At 40.8% G+C, this 19139-nt stretch overlaps 1 protein-coding gene across 13 annotated transcripts in view; it reads right to left on the reverse strand.

Annotated features, from left to right (window-relative positions):
* Positions 1-19129, reverse strand: part of NIF3L1 (NGG1 interacting factor 3 like 1) — a 32678-nt gene extending 13549 nt beyond the window's left edge. For 2 of the 13 annotated variants that reach the window (XR_012374710.1, XM_073880493.1), the window contains exons 1-7: positions 18908-19036; positions 17224-17684; positions 16229-16391; positions 12119-12245; positions 9574-9712; positions 7447-7493; positions 1031-1114 (exon numbers count right to left, since the gene is read on the reverse strand). Coding sequence is in view for 11 of the 13 variants with exons in the window: in XM_073880493.1 (XP_073736594.1) it covers positions 1031-1114; positions 7447-7493; positions 9574-9712; positions 12119-12245; positions 16229-16391; positions 17224-17659 (996 nt within the window). In the remaining 2 variants the exon portion in view is untranslated. The other 11 variants (XR_012374712.1, XM_025893719.2, XM_025893774.2 and 8 more) reach the window with 10 other exon arrangements.
* Between the last annotated feature and the right edge of the window lie 10 nt (positions 19130-19139).

Here is a 19139-nt window from a genome sequence, read left to right on the forward strand (position 1 = left end):
AAACTTACAACCCCAAGACCAAGAGTTACACACTTTACTGACTGAGCCAGCCAGGTACCCTGGAAAAAGTAATTAACTCCCTCTCTCCTAACCCTAAGAAGGAACAGAGTTGGAAATGTAGCTGGTATCAGCAAGTGTATCAAGTGCCTCCAAATCCTTTGAACAAGAGGCCATGTTACCTATTAGATGTTAGCCTCTAGGACAGAATGTCAAGCCTGGGTGCCAAACAATTACTGTCCAAAAGAAATGTATCCTAGAGGTGAAGGACAAAGTGACAGGGATTGGAGAGGAAGGCATGCCATCAGGGCAGGAGCCAGACAGTGACGGGAAAAGCTTCTCTGAGGAGGTATCCGAGTTTATCGCTACAAATATAAAGGAAGGGGCCAGAAAGGCGTTCCGGCTGGAGAAAACGGCATAAGCAGAGGCTGCATCGAAGAGGACGGACGTTCAGGCTCGCCCAAGACACAGAAAGGAAATCGCTGAAGGCTTTGTAGCTAGGGTAATACTACAGCCCATTAAATCTGTACTTGTGAACAACAGTTAATTTGGGGGGCGTATGTGGAAGACTAAGATTAGGGACTTACCAAAGTATTTCAGGTAGGAGATGACGCCTGAGCAGAGACAAGAGGAAAGGCTCTGTGAAGATTCTGGAGCTAGAACTGACAGGAACTAATGACTGGCTCTAAGGGTTGAGTAAGAACCATTTTCTGGCTAAGGTGGAAAGGTAGAAAGTGTCCCAGGAAAAGAAATCATGTGTAGGAAGAAGACAGGTAAAATAAATGCTCAACATCAGTCTTTTAGATAATCTAATAATAAACTGCTAAATGATTTTTTTTCCCCTCTACAAAGAATATGATCTGTCTCCAATTTCAGTGTGGTTCCTGTTTAGTTCAGGTTCAAACAACAGTTATCAGATCCATTTATATACCAAGTGCTGTCCTAAAATCTATTTTTTATCTTGTAAAACATAAACCAAGGTTGGGAAAGGATACACACAAAAAAAGAAAAGGAGACCCAAAGGCTGTCCTACCTGTGAGGTGAAGGTCGGCCTGCACCCCCTGCAGCACCGTGCTCCCAGAACCAGCGCAGAGGGCCACAACTTTGACTGGAGACTCTTCACGATAAAAGAAACAAGAAGACCAATACTTTACAATTGCCCTTCATTTTAGCATTATAATTTGTGTCAAGAATCCATGTAATACAGATTTCAGTCTGGTCTCATCACCAGTACATCAACTTTGCTTACTGAATTTTAAAAAATAACAAAACATGTCTTCATAGAAACAAGCAGATTATTCTTTGGTATTGCATAAATAACCCAACACAGGGCTGTTATTTCTTCAGATGTATGTGGCTGCACAAGTCCACGGAAGGTACCACTGAACAGTGCTAACTGCGCAGCTCTAGGCTTTATCCCTGCTGCTAGGTAAAGTGACCTCTCCTGGGTTTCCATGCAACAGTGAAAGGTAGGCAGGTACTATCTCTGTTCTCAGGTGAGGAACCAAAACAGCTAGTTAAAGAAATGCTACAAGCTGATTTGACATATATTTTAAAATATATTTACTCTAAAAGAACAACCTCTGAAGAGTTGAAGAGCAAAATAACAAACTTTGAAGCCCAAATCCAACAAGTATTTAGCCCTTAAGGCTTCTAGAATGGACACTTCATTAGTGGTCACTACATTAGAGGTATTTTGAAGATTTATTCATTTGAGAGAGAGAGTGTGTGCAAGTGTGACCAGGGTTGGGGCGGAGGGAGAGAGAATCCTCAAGCAGACTCCCCACTGAGCGTGGAGCCTGATGCAGGGCTTGATCCCAGGACCCTGAGATCACGACCTGAGCCAAAATCTAGAGTCAGACACTTAACTGACTGAGCCACCCAGGCACCCCCTGGGGTATTTTAAAAGAGGGGCTCTCTGCATGGAGAGCCCCGGGATCCCCAGCCCTGTACCACTTCAGCTACAGCTATCCTGCCAGGGTGCCCCTGCATAAAGCACCTTGGGACCTCCCCAGCCCACTCCCCACCTCTGCTCCAGCTGCCCCACTAAGGCACCCCCTGCACAGAGCACCCTGGGACACTCGGCTTACACCCACTTCAGCTTCAGTTATCCCGCCAGGATGCCCTCTACACTGAGAGCCAAGGGACACACCCCCCCGGTGTGTACCCACTTCAGCTTCAGCTGTCCTACCAGGGCATTCTCTGAGAGCCTCAGGACCATCCTGGTCCATGCCCACTTTAGCTCCTGCCATCCCACTCGGATAGCCCCAGCACAGAGTACCCTGGGACTCCCAGATCATGCCAGACACCGTCCAGCCAGCCAGCCAGCCAGCCAAAGTCACCGGGCACATACAGCCTACACAGGGATGATCATACACAAGACCATCCCTTCAAGTTTAGGAGAAGTAGCTGTTCCGCCTAATTCACAGATATGAACACAGAAAGCCAAGCAAAACAAGGAGACTGAGGAGTAAATTCCCAATAAAAGAACAAGACGAAACCTCAGAAAAAGAACTAAATGAAACAGAGATAAGCAATATGCCAGGCAGAGTTTAAAGAAATGGTCATAATAATGCTCACCAGACTACAGAGAAGAGTGGAAGAACTCAGTGAGAACTTCAACAGAGACAGAAAACATAAGGAACCTATCTGAGTTGAAGAATATAACTGAAATGAAAAATACACTAGAGGAAATCAACAGATTAATGGATGCAGAAGAATGGATCAGTGATCTGAAAAACAAGGTGATGGAACACAACCAACCTGAACAGCAAAAAGAAAAACATTTTTTCAACGAGGATACAGTAAGGGATCTCTTCAACAACATCAAGCTCACAAACATTAGCATTATATGAGTCCAAGAAGGAGAAGTGAGAAAGAAAGAGGCCAGAAAACTTACTTAAAGAAATAATAGCTGAAAACTTCCCTGATCAGGAGAAGGAAACAGACATTCAAGTTCAGGAAGCACAGAGAGTTCAAACAAAATGAACCCGAGGAGGTCCATACCATGACACATAATAATTAAAATGTCAAGGACTAAAAGAGAATTTTATCAGCTGATTTTCAGAAGAAATTTTGCAGGCCAAAAGGGAATGTTCAGGATATATTTAAAGTGCTAAATGGAAAAAAACCTACCACCAAGAATAATCTACCCAGCAAGATTATCATTCAGATTTGAAGGAGAGATAAAATGAGCTTCCCAGGCAAGCAAAAGTTGAAGGAGCTCACCACCATTAAACCAGACTTACAAAAAATATTAAAGAACTTCTTTACGTGGAAAAGAAAAAGCCGTAATTAGAAGAAAGTTACGAATAAAAAGAAGTAAAATAAGATAATGTATACAAAAAACATGGAGGAGGGAGTAAAAAAGAAGTTCTTTTAAAATGAGTTCCAACTGGGGCACCTGGGTGTCTCAGTCAGCTGGGCAGCCAATTCTTGATTTCGGCTTGAGTCATGATCTTGGGGGTCCTGGGATTGAGCCCCACATGGGGCTCCGGGCTCAGCGGGGAGCCTGCTTCAGGATTCTCCCTCCCTCTGCCCCTCCCCCCACTTGCTCACTTTCTCTTTCTAAAATGAATAAATTTAAAAACAAAATGTGTTCCAACTTAAGTGACCATCATATTATTATAGATGGCTATATACTTAGGATTCTATAGCAGACTCCCCGCTGAGCGTGGAGCCTGATGCAAACCTCCTGGTAACCACAAACACAAAACCTGTAACAGATACACAAAAAATGAAGAGAAAAGAAAGCCAAGCTAACACTAAAGAAAATCATCAATTACAAGGAAAGGGAGCAAGAAAAGAAAGGAACAGAGAAGAACTACATAAACAACCAGAAACTAAATAACAGTGAGTACATACCTATCAGTAATTACTTTAAATGTAAATGGTCTAAAAGCACCAATCAATAAACTTAGGGTGGCAGAACAGATAAAACACAAGACCCAACTATATGCTGCCTACAAGAGACTCACCTCACACCTAAAGACACATACAAAATGAAGGAGCAGAAATGGAAAAAGATATACCATGCAAATGGAAGCAAATGGAAAAAAAAAAAAAAAAAAAACCAAGAAAAAAAAAAAAAAAAAAAAAAAAAAAAAAAAACAACCAAGGTAGCAACACTTACATCAGACAAAACAGACTTTAAAACAAAGACTAACAAGGGACAAAGAAGGGCATTACATGATGATAAAGGATCAATGCAAAAAGAAAATAAACCAATTATAAATATCTATGCACCCAACATCAGAGCACCTAGGTACATAAAGCAAATATTAACAGACATAAAAGGAAAACTTGACAATAATACCATTATGGTAGGGAACTTTAACACCCACTTACATCAATGGATAAATCATGCAGGCAGAAAATCCATAACGAAACAGTGTCTTTGCATGACACATTAGTCCAGATGAACCTAACAGATATACATTGAACATTCCATCCCAAAAAAACCAGAATACACCTTCTTTTCAAGTGTACATGGAAGATTCTCCAGGATAAATCATGTTAGGCCCCAAAACAAGTGTCAGTAATTTTTTTAAAAGATTTTATTTATTTATTTGACAGAGAGCGAGAGAGCACAAGCAGGGACAGCAGTAGAAGGAGAGGGAGAAACAGACTCCTCGCCAAGCAGGGAGCCCAATGTGGGGCTCAATCCCAGGACCCTGAGATCACGACCTAAGCTGAAAGCAGATGCTTAACCATCTGAGCCACCCAGCTGCCCCGAAGTCTCTAAACTTAAGAATGAAATCGAATCATGCATCTTTTCAGACCACAAGGCATGAAACTAGTAATCAATCACAAGAAAAAAACTGGAAGAAACCACAAATATGTGAAAGCTAAACAACCAATGGGTCAACAAAGAAATGAAAGAAGAAATAAAAAAATACAGAGAGACAAATGGAAATGAAGACACAATGGTCCAAAATCTGAGACTCAGCAAAAGCAGTTCTATGGAAAATTTACAGTGATACAGGCCTACCTCAAGAAACAAGAAATATCTGAAGTAAACAATCTAACCTTATACTTAAAGGAATTAGAAAAAGAACAAAACCCAAGGTCAGTAGAAGGAAGGAAATAAAAGAGCAGAGCAGAAATAAATGAAAAAGACTAAAAAAACCCACAAAAAACCCGAAAACCCAACAATAGGAAAGATCAGTGAAACCAAGATTCGTTTCTTTGAAAAGATAAACAAAATTGATAAACCTTTGGCCAGACTCAAGAAAAACAGAGAGGACCCAAATTTAAAAAATCAGAAATGAAAAGTAACAACTGACACAAAAGAAATACAAAGGATGAGAGACTACTTCGAAAAATCACATGCCAACAAACTGAACAACGCAGAAGAAATGGATAAACTCCTGGAAATACACAATCTTCCAAAAATGAATCAGGAATAAATAGAAAATCTGAACAGACTGATTACTAGTAACAAAACCAAACTGATAATCAAAAAACTCCCAACAAATACAAGTCTAGATGAATTTACAGGTGAATTCTACAAGAGTTAATATTTATTCTCCTCAAACTATTCCAAAAAATAGAAGAGGAAGGAAATCTTCCAAATACATTCTACAAGGCCAGCATTACCCCAATTCCAAAATCAGACAAAGACACTCCCAAACTACAGGCCAATATCCCCAGTGAACACAGATGCAAAAATCCTCCACAAAATATTAGCCAACCACATTCAACAATACATTCACCACGATCGAGTAGCATTTATTACAGGGATGCAAGGATGCTTCAATAGTCATAAAATCAATGTAATACACCATGTTAACAAAGTGAAGGATAAAAATCATATGACCATCTCAATAGGTGCAGAAAAAGCACTGGACAAAATTCAACATCTGTTCAACAGAGTGGGTTTAGAGGAAACATTCCTCAACATAATAAAGGCCATATATGGAGAAACCCACAGCTAACATCATATTCAATGGTGAAAAACTGAGAGCTTTTCCTCTAAGCTCAGGAATAAGATAAGAATGCCCACTCTTGCCACCAGAAGTCCCAGTCATAGCAAACAAACAAGAAATAAAAGATATCCAAATTGATAAGGAAGAAATAAAACTCTATTTGTAGGTGCCACGATAGTATACAAAAAAACCTCAAGATGCCATCAAAAAACCATTAAAAGTAATAAATTCAATGTTGCAAAATACAAAATTAATATACAGAAATGTTACATTTCTATACACTAATAATGAAATAGCAGAAAGAGAAATTAAGGAAACAATTCCATTTACAATTGCACCAAAAATAATAAAATAGGAATAAACTTAACCAAGGAGGTGAAAGTCCTGTACTCTGAAAACTATAAAACACTGATACAAGAAATTGAAGATGACACAAATGGAAAGATAATCCATTACCATGGATTTGATAATGGAATGTTAAAATGTCCATACTACCAAAAGCAATCTACAGATTCAATGCAATCCCTATCAAATTACCAACAGCATTTTTCATGATACTAGAACAAAAAATACTAAAATTTGTATGGAATCATAAAAGACTGAATAGCCAAAGCAATCTTGAGAAAGAACAAAGCTGGAGGCATCACACTTCTTGATTTCAAGATATACCACAAAGGTTTAATAATCAAAACAGCATGGTACTGGCACAAAAAGAGACACACAGATCAATGGAACAGAATAGAGCCCAGACATAAGCCCACATTTATATATGGTCAATTAATCTTCAAAAAAAAATCTTCAAAAAAGAATATGCAATGGGAAGAAGTCCGTTCAACAAATGATGCTGGGAAAACTGGACAGCTACATGCAAAAGAATGAAACTGGACCCCTATCCTACCACCATACACAAAAATAAACTCAAGACGGATTAAAAGCTTAAATGTGAAACCTGAAACCATAAAACTCCTAGAAGAAAACATAGACAGTAATTTCTCTTACAGTGGCCTTAACAATACTTTTCTAGATAGGGCTCCTGAGGCCAGGTAAACACCAGCAAAAATAAACTACTGGAACAACACCAAAATAAAAAGCTTTTGCACAGGGACACCTGGGTGGCTCAGTCAGTTAGGCGTCTGCCTTTGGTTCAAGTCATGATCCTGGAGTCCTGGATTGAACCCCACATTGGGCTCCCTGCTCAGCAGGGAGTCTGACTCTCCCTTTGCCCCTCACCCTGTGTTTGCTCTCTTGCTCTCTCTCAAAAAAATAAAATCTTAATTAAAACAAAAAACTTTTACACAGCAAAGGAAACCATCGACACAATGAAGAGGCAATTTACTGGAAAGGGAATAGATATTTGCAATGATAAATCCAAAAACAGGTTAACATCCAAAATATATTAAGAACTTATACAACTCAACACTAAAAAAACAAAAAGTCCCCGATTTAAATGGGCAGAAAACCTGAACATTTTTTCAAAGACATACAGATGGCCATCAGACACGTGAAGAGATACTCAACTCACCATCAGAGAAATGCAAATCAAAAACCACAAGGAGGTATCATTCACACCTGTCAGAAAGGATGAAATCAAAAAGACAAGAAATAACAAGTGCTGGCAAGGATGTGGAGAAAAAGGAACCTTCATGTACTGTTGGTGGGAATGCAAACTGGTGCAGCCACTGTAGAAAACAGTATGGAGGTTCCTCAACAAATTAAAAATAGAATACCATATGACCCAGTAATCCCACTATTTACGCAAAGAAAGTAAACACACAAACTTGAAAAGACATATGCACCCCTACATTTACTGCAGCATTATTTACAACAGCCAAGCTAAGGAAGCAAACTAAATGCTCATCAACAGATAAACAGAGAAAAATGTGGTAAGTATACATAATGAAACATTACTCTGCCACAAAAAAGGAGATCTTGCCATTTGCAACAACATGGATGGACCTAGAGGGTATTATGCTAGGTGAAATAAGTCAGACGGAAAGACAGATACCATAATGAGGAATCATACATGGAATCTAAAAAAAACAAAAGAAAGAAATAAAAAGCAGGAGAGCCATAAATACAGAGAACAGATGGTTGCCAGAGGAGAGGGGGAATGGGCAAAATACGTGAAGGGGAGTAGGAGACACGTCCAGTTACAGAATGAGTAAGTCATGGGGACAAAAGGCACAGCACAAGGAAAATGGTTACTGGTATCGTATAGTGTTGTACGGTGACAGACTGGTAGGCACACTTAGTGAGCACAGCAGCGTCTACAGACTTGCTGAACACCTGAAACTAATATGACATTGTATGTTAAGTATACTTCAATTAAAATAAATGAAACAGGGGCACCAGGGTGGCACAGGTGGTTAAGTGTCCGACTCTTGGTTTCAACTCAGGTTGTGATCTTAGGGTCAGGAGATCAAGCCCCACGTTAGGCTCCGTGCTCAGTGCAGCCTCTGCTTGGGACTGTCTCTCCCTCTCCCTCTGACCCTCCCGACCCCACCCCCCCACGCACACCCACTTGCGTGCGTGCTTGCTCTCTCTCCAAAATAAATAAATCTTTAAAAAATTAAATCAATCAATAACATAAAAATGTTAAGTCTGAAAGAAAAAAATCAAAAAAGCAGCTTTGCGGTTGGATCAGAAGTCAAATCCCATCTCTGTCACCCATTTTCTTTGGAAACTAACTTCCGTGAGTTGTTTGGGGACTAAGTTACCTATTTGTCTGAACCTGTAATATAATGGGAATAATAATACCTCCCACATAATTAACAGCTAGCATGTTATGTATGCCAGTCACTGTGCCCTGTCACATGGCTTGGACTAACTTGATGAGTAAGGTTTTCTTATTGTTACTGCAGTTTTAACAGATGAGCCTACCATGACACAGAGGTGTTCACTGACTCGCGAAAGTCATGCAGCAAATAGGACAAATTTGAACCCAAGGCATTCAGAATCCACACTCAGCACAAGTATGCCCCACTCACTGCCTTTGCAGTGGGAATTCACATACTTAGGACATTCAGTACACTGCTAGGCTCACTGCAGGACAAATGGTCTGTTCACCTCCTTTGCTCCCCAAAACACTGGGAAAAGCCGAAAGACAAGGAAGTGGCTATAAGATTCAAACTGCAGTGGGTCACTTTGCACCTCATTATAAAATATCACCAGTATTGTAAAATGTAACATTTGCATTGTGAATTGCAGCAATAACAATTTCCAGCTCTCTTCTTGGCCCATGGTAGGACTGCATTTCATGCCCTGACTTGTACTGGCAATGTGATTAATTCTGGACAATGAGTTGAACAGAAAATGTATCATGTCCAGGCTAGCATACTTAACTGATGCTTTAAGACCCTCCAAAACTCTCCCTCTGCAACAGAAATCAGTCTACAGTGAGGAGACTTCTGCTGCTGACTTGAAATGAACACCAAATATGAGAGAGATATAAATCTTGTTTGAGCCAATAAGATGTATACCACAGCATAACCTAGCCCACTCTGACTGATAAAATAAACCAGTCATCTCCCATGAGCTAACATGTTTCCTGTCACTTATATGACTATAACCAAGAGCTTCAACTTTTGCCCAAACACTACATAATACTACATTAGTAGATACACCAGACAAATAAACGGTACATATTTACCTAAGGTCCTTCCTACCCCAAGAGCAAGGCGAACATGAGATAGTTTAAGGTGCCTTTTGATTCGCTCAATCATGGTTGCCAAGGAAACAGATTCATCCAGTGTGCATAACCGTCCCATTCCAGTATGTAGAAGCAGAGGCTGAGGAGAAAGAGAAGTTAGAAAAACTATCCATCTTCGTCCTAGAAAACAAACAGCAAATGATGAAAATAAAACATGCACACTGTGAGCTTACTATAGCCAGCACCAGGCTAAAGTCTCGGGATGCAAACCTGACAAAAACATTCTCTGACTTCTACGAGCTCAGTCTTCTGGAAAGGCAAAGGTTTAGATAACTAATCATAATAAAAGTGTTTAAATACAGGAGAGGTGCTATTTTATGGAAGCACAAAGAAACCACAGAATAAATGAGCTGGTACTTGGCGTGAGGGTACTTGGAGGAAGTGCAATCAAAGGGGTTCTTTTTGTTGTTGTTTTTTTAAGATTTGTCAGAGAGAGAAAGAGAACACAAGCAGGGGGAGCAGCAGGCAGAGGGAGAAGCAGGCTTCCCGCTGAGCAAGGAGCCTGATGTGGGGCTCGATCCCAGGACCCTGGGATCATGATCTGAGCCGAAGGCAGATGCTTAACTGACTGAGCCACCCAGGCTCCTGGAATCAAAGGTTTTACAGAGACTTGGGTCTCCCAGATCAGAAAAAAGGTTAAAAAAAAAAAGTGATGGTAAGTGCCATGTAGTAGGAAAGGGATAGGGTGAAATGTGGAAGGCATAAGCTCACGGTGGATCCAAGAGCAGACACTCTAGCTGGTGTGCAGAGCAGGGCTAGGGACAGAAGGCATAGCCAGTCATGAAGGCTTTGTACACTGTGCCCGAAAGCATGGACTGTCTCTTTCAGGTGCCCACTAGGGAGACTACTCAACTCCCAGGTGACGAAAGATGAGAGTTTCAACTACTACGATGACAAAGCAAATAGAGAAGAGACAGTTTTGATTTGGGGACAGAATCAGCAGGGCTTGGATTTATGAGAGGCAAGGCAGAGTTGTGGAAACTTAGAAAATAAGGTAGATGATGATGCCACCAATGAAACAGAAAAAATATTTAAAGGGGTGATGTAGGGGCGTCTGGGCGGCTCCATCAGTTAAGCATCTAACTCTTGACTTCGGCTCAGGTCATGATCTCAGGGTGGAGCCTACTTAAGAGTCTCTCTCTCCCTCTCTCTCTGCCCCTTCCCCCAACCCCTGCTCTCACGGGTGTGCATGCTCTCTCTAAAAAATAAATAAATAAAAATAAAGGGGTGATACAGGAGATAAGGTCAGTATTTGTATATATTGAAGTACCTCTGGGATCCATTAGGAGGAAAATGTCCACAGAGTCCCTGGAAATACAGGTTTAACTTTTTACCTTAAGAAAGCATTCTGAGCCAGAAAAATCAAGATACAGGAATCATTATATAAATAGCGGTCAGTTGTTAAAGGAGCAAATAAAATGGTCCAGGCAGAGGGTATAAAAGAGACAGAATCTATAACCTGTAACGGAGTCTCTAACCCTGAAAAGTACTGCTATGTAATACTAGGTATCAACTACACTTCAGTAAAAAACAGAATCTTTACGGGCGCCTGGGTGGCTCAGTCGGTTAAGCATCTGCCTTCAGCTCAGGTCATGATCCTGGAGTCCTGGGATCAAGCCCTGCAACCGGCTCCCTGCTCAGTGGGGAGTCTGCTTCTCCCTCTGCCCCTCACCCTGCTTGTTTCTCTCTCTCAACTAAATAAATTTTTTTAAAAATCTTAAAAAAAAAAAACAGAATCTTTAAAATTATTTATTACTTTTTTTTTTTGAGAGAGAGCACACATGTGAGCTTGGGGGGAGGGGGAGTCTTGAGCAGGATCCACACCCAGCATGGAGCCCCACTTCATGACCCACCTCATGAGATCATGACCTGAATCAAAACCAAGAGACGGACACTTAATGGCCTGAGCCACCCAGGTACCCCAAAACCAGAACTTTTTTTCAAAGTACGGCACTGCTATGACCTGAATGTATCTGCCCCACACAAATTGATATGTTGAAATCCTAACCCCCAAAGGTGATGGTATTAAGAGGTGGAACCCTTGGGGGGTACTTAAGTCATGAGTGGGGAGCCCACATGACTGGGATTCGCTTATAAAATAGCCTCCGAGAGATATCCCTAGTCCTTCCCTTTATGTGAGGACACAGAGAGAAGGCGCCACTGATGAACCAGGAAGTGGGCCCTCACCAGATGCCACTCCACATCTGTTGGTACCATTACCTGGGACTTCCCAGCCTCCCAAACTGTGAGAAATACATTTCTGTTCTTCAAAAGCTATCCACATAGAGCCCAAATGTGTTATAGCAGCCCGAACAGACTAAACATCTACCAACACTTTTCCACTCCTGGAATGTCTTCCTTTCTCAATATATTTTTCAGGGTATTTTATGCACTCAACACCACCTTGTGCTTAAGTAAACAGCCTGTCAATCTAACAATTTACAAATGAATCTGTCAAAAATGCACAGTAATATATTTTTATTACCTTCTCCAGTGACAGAATTTCGGTCTTCTGATAGAACTGTCTGCTCTGGGAAAGAAAAGCCACCACCTGTATCAAAGCCTCCTGACTACAATTCAGACTAATCCGTGTTTGTTCTTCATCGTCAGTCCTATTAAAAAAAAAAAAAATCACTTGCTCCTTTAGGATAAATGTAAGCGAAATGTATTTTATTTTTCGTAAAGATTTTATTTATTTATCTGAGAGAGAAAGAAAGCAAGCATGTGCTCACAAGAGAAGGGGCAGAGGGGGAGGGAGAGAGAATCCCAAGCAGACTTTGTGCTGAGTTTGGGCCTCACTGCCACGAGGCTCAATCTCACAACCCTAAGATCTTGACCTGAGCTGAAACCAAGAATCAGATGTTTAACCAGACACTTAACTGACTGAGCCACCCAGGTGCCCTTTGAATCGTATTTTAAACAATCCAGTTTACAGCCTCCTGAAATAGAGATTAAATTACATGAAATTTAGGATTCAATCCCAAACCAAACTATTTTCTAGAATAGTATTCCTCAAACTTCAGCACGCATCAAAATCTCCTTATAGATTTTTTTTTAAAAGACTTATTTGAGAGAGAGAGAGCATTAGCGGGAGGGGGAGAGGGAAAGAGAATGTCAAGCAGGCTCTGTGTTCAGTGTAGATCCCAACACAGGGCTTGATCTCATGACCCTGATATCATGACCCAAACGGAAACCAAGAGTCAGATGCTTAACCCCACTGCACAACCAAGGCACCACAAAATCTCCTTGTAGACTTATTAAAACACAGATTGCTGAGCTTTACCCCCCGAGTTTCAGATTCAGTAGGTCTAGGTGGGGATCTGAGAATTTACCTTTCTAATAAGCTCCAGGTGATGCTGAGGTTGCTGACGCAGGGACCTCACTTTGAAACCACTGTTATAGAACTATTCCTTTTTTTTTTAAATTTATTTTATTTATTTGACAGAGAGCACAGGGCAGGGGAAGCAGCACAGGGAGAGGGAGAAGCAGACTCTCCGCTGAGCAGGGAGCCCGATGCAGGGCTCAATCCTAGGACCCTGGAATCATGACATGAGCCAAAGGCAGATGCTTAACCTACTGAGCTACCCAGGGGCCCTGTTATAAAACTATTCTTAATCCCAGGTGTGCATCAGCAAATCTGCTAGCTTCTTAAAATGATAGCCGCTGGACCCTTCTAAAGATCCAGTGAAACACAAATTCTACGAATGGGAGTAGGGCAAACTGAATTTTTTAAGGCCCTACAGAAGTTAACTTTCAAATAGTACTGAATACAAGTATCTCTGGGACAGATTTTCAGGCAAACCCAATTCTAATTACATAGATCTAGGATGAAAAGCCAAAAATGTGCATTTTTCATAAGCATCCCATTAACAATGATGTAGGGGGTCCTTGAGGCACCCTCTGAAAAGCAATGCCCTAGAGACTATCCAAAAAGATTGGCATCAGGAAAGTTTTGTATTTAACCATAAACTCTAAATATAATCCTAGAATTCTAGAACTAAAAGACACCTTAAAAGAATCTGGAGGTGCAGTTGTCAACCCTGGAACCATCTGTGGAGCTTTGAAAAGAAAAACTGCCTGGACCCCAATCTAATGGTAAAGCCGAGATATTACCTGTAATAGGGAAAAACTAAAACCAAATGTGCATCAGTTAAAAAAAAAAAAACTCATCAGTTAGGAAGAAGAATGCTTAAAGAAACCCAGGACATCTAAAATAATAAACACAACACAGCAGGTAAAGAGATCTTCTATAACTATATGGGATGATCTCGAAGACACCCTGGCAAATAAAAAAAGGCAAATGCAGCATACCATTTAATTAAGGGGAAAAAACAACAACTATGCATTTCTTCATATCCCTGTATACGTATGAAAAGATACCCACTTCTCTGAAAACAAGGAAAAGATGATTTGCATTGAAGATACTGGAATTGAGTAAAAGGAACAAGGAGGACTTTTGTATTGTTTGAAATTTTCATGATTTGTATCATTTTCTTTTTAGTATTTACACAGTATTTCAATATGGTAAAAGACCGCCATGACTAGAATCTATAAAGTCCTATAATTTCTCTTGAGATTCTTTAAATTCCTCAACACCATTAGAAAACATTTGCAATTTAATTATAAGGTGTCTACACTTAAAAACCTCTCATAAGGGGCACGTGGGTGGCTCAGTTGTTTACGCGTCTGCCTTTGGCTCAGGTCACGATCTCATGGTCCTGGGATTGAGGCCTGCATCGGGCTCCCTGCTCAGCGGGGAGTCTACTTGTCTCCCTCTCATTCTGCCCCTCTCCCTGCTTGTGTGTGTGCGTGCACGCTCTCTCTCAAATAAATAAATTAAATCTTTAAAAAAAAAAACCACTCATGAAATAATCACTTTTTGTTGTAGCCTGATAAAGATTTCCACTTTATTAAAATCATTCTATTTATCTTTGTTTTTTAAACAATTATTTACAGCTTTGTGTAACTTGTCTTTTAACATGTTTCAAAAGGCATTAGGATAGACTGGCTTCAAAGGAAATCTTCTATGAGACGCCATTTTGGTATCTCTGCCCTAAATAAATGATTGGCCCTGTAAGAGGCACCCAAATGGTTTGTTTTTTCCCTTTAAAGTACTTGGGAGGACGTGGAGAAAGGGGGAACCCTTTTACACTGTTGTTGGGAATGCAAACGGTACAGCCACTCTGGAAAATAGTATGCAGGTTCCTCAAAAATTTAAAAATAGAACTCCCCTACGACCTAGCAATTGCACTACTAGGTATTTATCCAAAGGATACAAACACCGTGATCGGAAGGGGCACATGCACCCAATGTTTATAGCAGCAATGTCCACAAGAGCCAAACTATGGAAAGAGCCTAGATATCCATCAACAGATAGATGGATAAAGAAAACATGCTATGCATACACAATGGAATATTACTCAACCATCAAAAACAATGAACTCTTGCCATTTCCAACGATGTAGATGGAACTAGAGCATTATGCTAAGTGAAATAAGTCAGAGAAAAACATACTGTATGATTACTCATGTGTGGAATTTTAGAAACAAAACAGATGAACATAGGGGAAGGGAAGGAAAAATAAAATAGGGTGAAAACAGAGAGGGAGGCAAACCATAAGAGACTCTTAACTCTAGGGAACAAACTGAGTGTTGCTGGAGGGGAGTTCGGTGGGGGGATGGGCATTAAGGAGGGCGCTTGATGTAATGAGCACTCGGTGTTAAATACAACTGATTAATCACTAAATTCTACCCCTGAAACTAATACAGGATATGTTAACTAAATTGAATTTAAATAAAAAATAAATTTTATTTATTTTTAAAGATTTTATTTGACAGAGAGAGAGAGCACAAGCAGAGGGAGCGGGAGAGGGAGAAGCAGGCTCCCCGCGGAGCAGGGAGCCCGACGTGGGGCTTGATCCTAGGACCCTGGAATCATGACCTGAGCCAAAGGCAGATGCTTAACCGACTCAGCCACCCAGGTGCCCAAAAATGAATAATATTTAGAAAGTGCTTGGGAGGGGCGCCTGGGTGACTCAGTTGTTAAGCATCTGCCTTCGGCTCAGGTCAGGATCCCAGGGTCCTGGGATCGAGCCCCGCATCAGACTCCCTGCTCAGCCGGAAGCCTGCTTCTCCCTTTCCTGCTCCCCCTGCTTGTGTTCCCTCTTTCGCTATCTCTCTCTGTCAAATAAATAAAATCTTAAAAAAAAAAATTTTTTAAATAAAAAAATAAAAGTGCTTGGGGATCACTGATTTGCTGGAAACTGAAAGTAAACCCATGTAATCAAGTGTTATCGGTAGGATTTATCTATATACTCTCAAGTAAAAACCACCTTTCAATGTTATCAGGAGAACTAGAAATATTATAAGTAAAAGGTGTAGCGCAGTCCCTCCCACATAAATAAGTGTTACTTGTCATTTTTATTGTTTCAAAAAGACCCCATGGAACACCCACATGCAAATGAGAAGTAGGCTGCCTTAGAAACCCATTCTGGGGGAAAACAGTTTGTTTCAGCCCTAAATACCAGGGTTATAGAATTTATAAGGAAGATCCATACAGATAAATATACACAAAAAAGGAGAAAAATACATCGTACCTAGTAGAAAAAGAAGTGACAGAAACATCTGCCATTTCTTTCACTGCAGAAATGACTTTGTCCAGGTCTTCGGTGCAGTTAACACTGAATTCTACTCTATGCGTCCCTGCTGTGGGGTAGTTGGGAGCTTTGGAAGGATGTATGGGCCTGGAGGTGCAAACTCCTAGGAAAAAAATGTTTTTTTTTTTTAATTAAAAAGATAAACTATTTTTTTAATTAAAAACAAACTATTAGGGGCAAAATTTTAAGGAAATGAGTTTTTAAAGATCATTTCTCAGATACTTATGTAATACACACACACATATCCCTTACATATATACCTAAATCCCCATAATCTAGGGATTTAGTACATACAAAATCAAAGTTATTTTCAGAATTATTTTCCAGAAGACTCTTAAATATCACAAAAACTTGACTCATGAATTCTTAGAGGATATACAGAATTGTGACTGCTTCCTAAATTTATTCATGTAAACCATCATTCAGGTTGCAAATGCTCATAATCTACTTGACCACATTAATCCAGGTATGTCATCATAAAAGCTTCAGCCCCAATGAGTAAACTAAAATAACTTACTAAAAACAAAACTAAAACACATAGGCTGAAGTCCCAATTGTACTGGGCTTGAGCAAGCATTCAATAAAACTCTGATGTCTATTTAACTGATACATAAAGTATATTCTGGAGGTCTGAGCTCTCGACTCAATTTAACAAGCACTTCTCGAATTTCTGGGTGCTAGGCACTGCGCCACATAAGCGAGGACTCACAAAGCTCAGTCCAGCAATGAAGATTTCCTATGCTCTCCTTACTCATTAAGGATAAAAATTTCGTTTCTCAAATATAATTGCTAGATTTCACATTATTTTCAAATATATAAAAATAAAATAACGTACCCACATCTAAAGCAGTTAAAATTCTGTTGGAAAGACATTCTAAAATTTCAAAGCATTTGTAGGGAAAATATTAAACATGAAAGAATAAGAGGCTTCTCACCAAGCCCTTTAGCCAACCAGCTGTTGACTCCCTGGGGTGCAGCATCATAGGCTGTGTGAGGAGAGTAAATACCGACTCTGTTTTCCAGAGCCTGGATCACCAGGCGCTCCTTCCAGGTTTTCCAGGTTATGTGCTTTAAGGGTCGGAAAATAGGTGGATGGTAGGAGAGAATGAGATCCGCCTTCTTTTGCAGCGCCTCCTCCATTACTTCCTCCGTCAAGTCATTGGTAAGGAAGAGTGTGTGTACAGTGTGTGGTGGGCTTGGTTCCACCAGTAATCCAACATTGTCCCAACTCTCAGCAAGTGAGAGGGATGCAAAGTCATTCAAGGAGGAAAGGAGCACCTTCAAATCCATGAAGGAACGGGAAAAATTGCAGATCGGGGAATGAACAAGCCGGATTGTTCTGGGAATGAGGCGTACAGGAGAGGACAACATACAGAAATCAGGCAAAACTGAGTGTCTGAAGTCAAAACACAGAAAAAGGGTACACAGATACACGTTAGGCCTGGACCTTCGAAGGAGCAAACCATACGAGTACAAGAGCTGTAGTCACATATTCCTGGGTTCAAATACTGATTCTGCCACTTACCAGGACACGGTATCTTAGATAAGTCATTTGACCTGAGGTTATTTTCTCATTTACAAAATGGGAGACACTATAACCTACATCAGAGGCCATTCAAAGGAGCAAATCAATTAATATGTGTAAGTCACCTAGCATGAGCCTGGTACGTAATACACAAATGTTCATCCCCACCTCCTCGACCTCACACACGCCCTGATTCTTGTTCTCCCCATCCTTGCTTCAACCACTCTCCTCCCTTCTCCAGTTCTCTAAATACTACCCTTCCTTCCAAGTCTCCTTCAACTTCCTAAAGCTTTTCTCGACAAACCTTTTCAGTATCTAGGCCCTATACAAAACTAACACTATCAACTCCATTAAGAATCCAGGATCATTTCTATTTTTGAAGAACAGCATTCATAGTGTGTATAGACAAGATAACCATAGCCAATCGTAAATTTAATCAAGTATTCGTAATCCAGTAATTTCAAAAACAAATTTTTCAACAAAAATATTTAACAAATTTGTTGAAAAAAGTATTTTTTCAGCAAAAATATTTACTACTACATGTGTGTACTTATTCAGAATCTGATTTGAAATGCTGCGGAGCCTCCAAAATCCAAGGGAGCCTGGGGTCTTGGAAGTGGTTCTTACACCACTTTCCCTCTCCGATTCCAAGTACTGATACTGCCCAGCTCTCCAGACTCTTCTAAATCTGGCAGGCGTGAAAGTGAAGCCCTAGTGGGCCACCACAGCTTTGAGTTATTTACTGCTAAATTTGAAAACCCTTGAAAATAAACAGAACACCCTCCATTTCACAGACAGGAAACTGCGAGGCTGCGTGGCTTCACGCCGCAATTAACAATGGGAGGCGGCACACGTGGTGGTAGAGCTCCGACTCTGAAACCAGACTGACTCCCAGAACCACAGCTGTGTAACAAATTACCTAACCTCTGCTGTCCTCCGAAGAATGAAAATAATAGTGCCACGCGTACGGTGTGGTCGCAAGATTTAACCGTACAGATGGGAACAATGCCTACTGTCCGCACTGTTTTTAAATGACATTAGCATGACCCACTTTACAGCCTGCAAACTGCACCTTATTACGTTGCTTCATCTACCTCTCATTTCAGTCCCACTTCCGACCTTTTCCAGGACAATGAAGAGGCCAAACACGGCCAGAAGGTCCCGAATCGGCACTTCTTCCCCACCAGCACCCTACGCTATCACGCCACAAACCAATTTCCGGCCCCTGTCTCCTCCTCCGGCTTCTTTCCCAGAAGCACCCTCACAACTTCCAGGGCGTGCACTAACCACCGCCCGGCACCGGACAACTGGACTCACTACTTCCGG

This window comes from Callorhinus ursinus, unplaced genomic scaffold, assembly GCF_003265705.2.
Source record: "Callorhinus ursinus isolate GAN/ISIS: 27379988/994484 unplaced genomic scaffold, GSC_fseal_2.0 scaffold2, whole genome shotgun sequence".
In the NCBI taxonomy this organism is placed as follows: domain Eukaryota; kingdom Metazoa; phylum Chordata; class Mammalia; order Carnivora; family Otariidae; genus Callorhinus; species Callorhinus ursinus.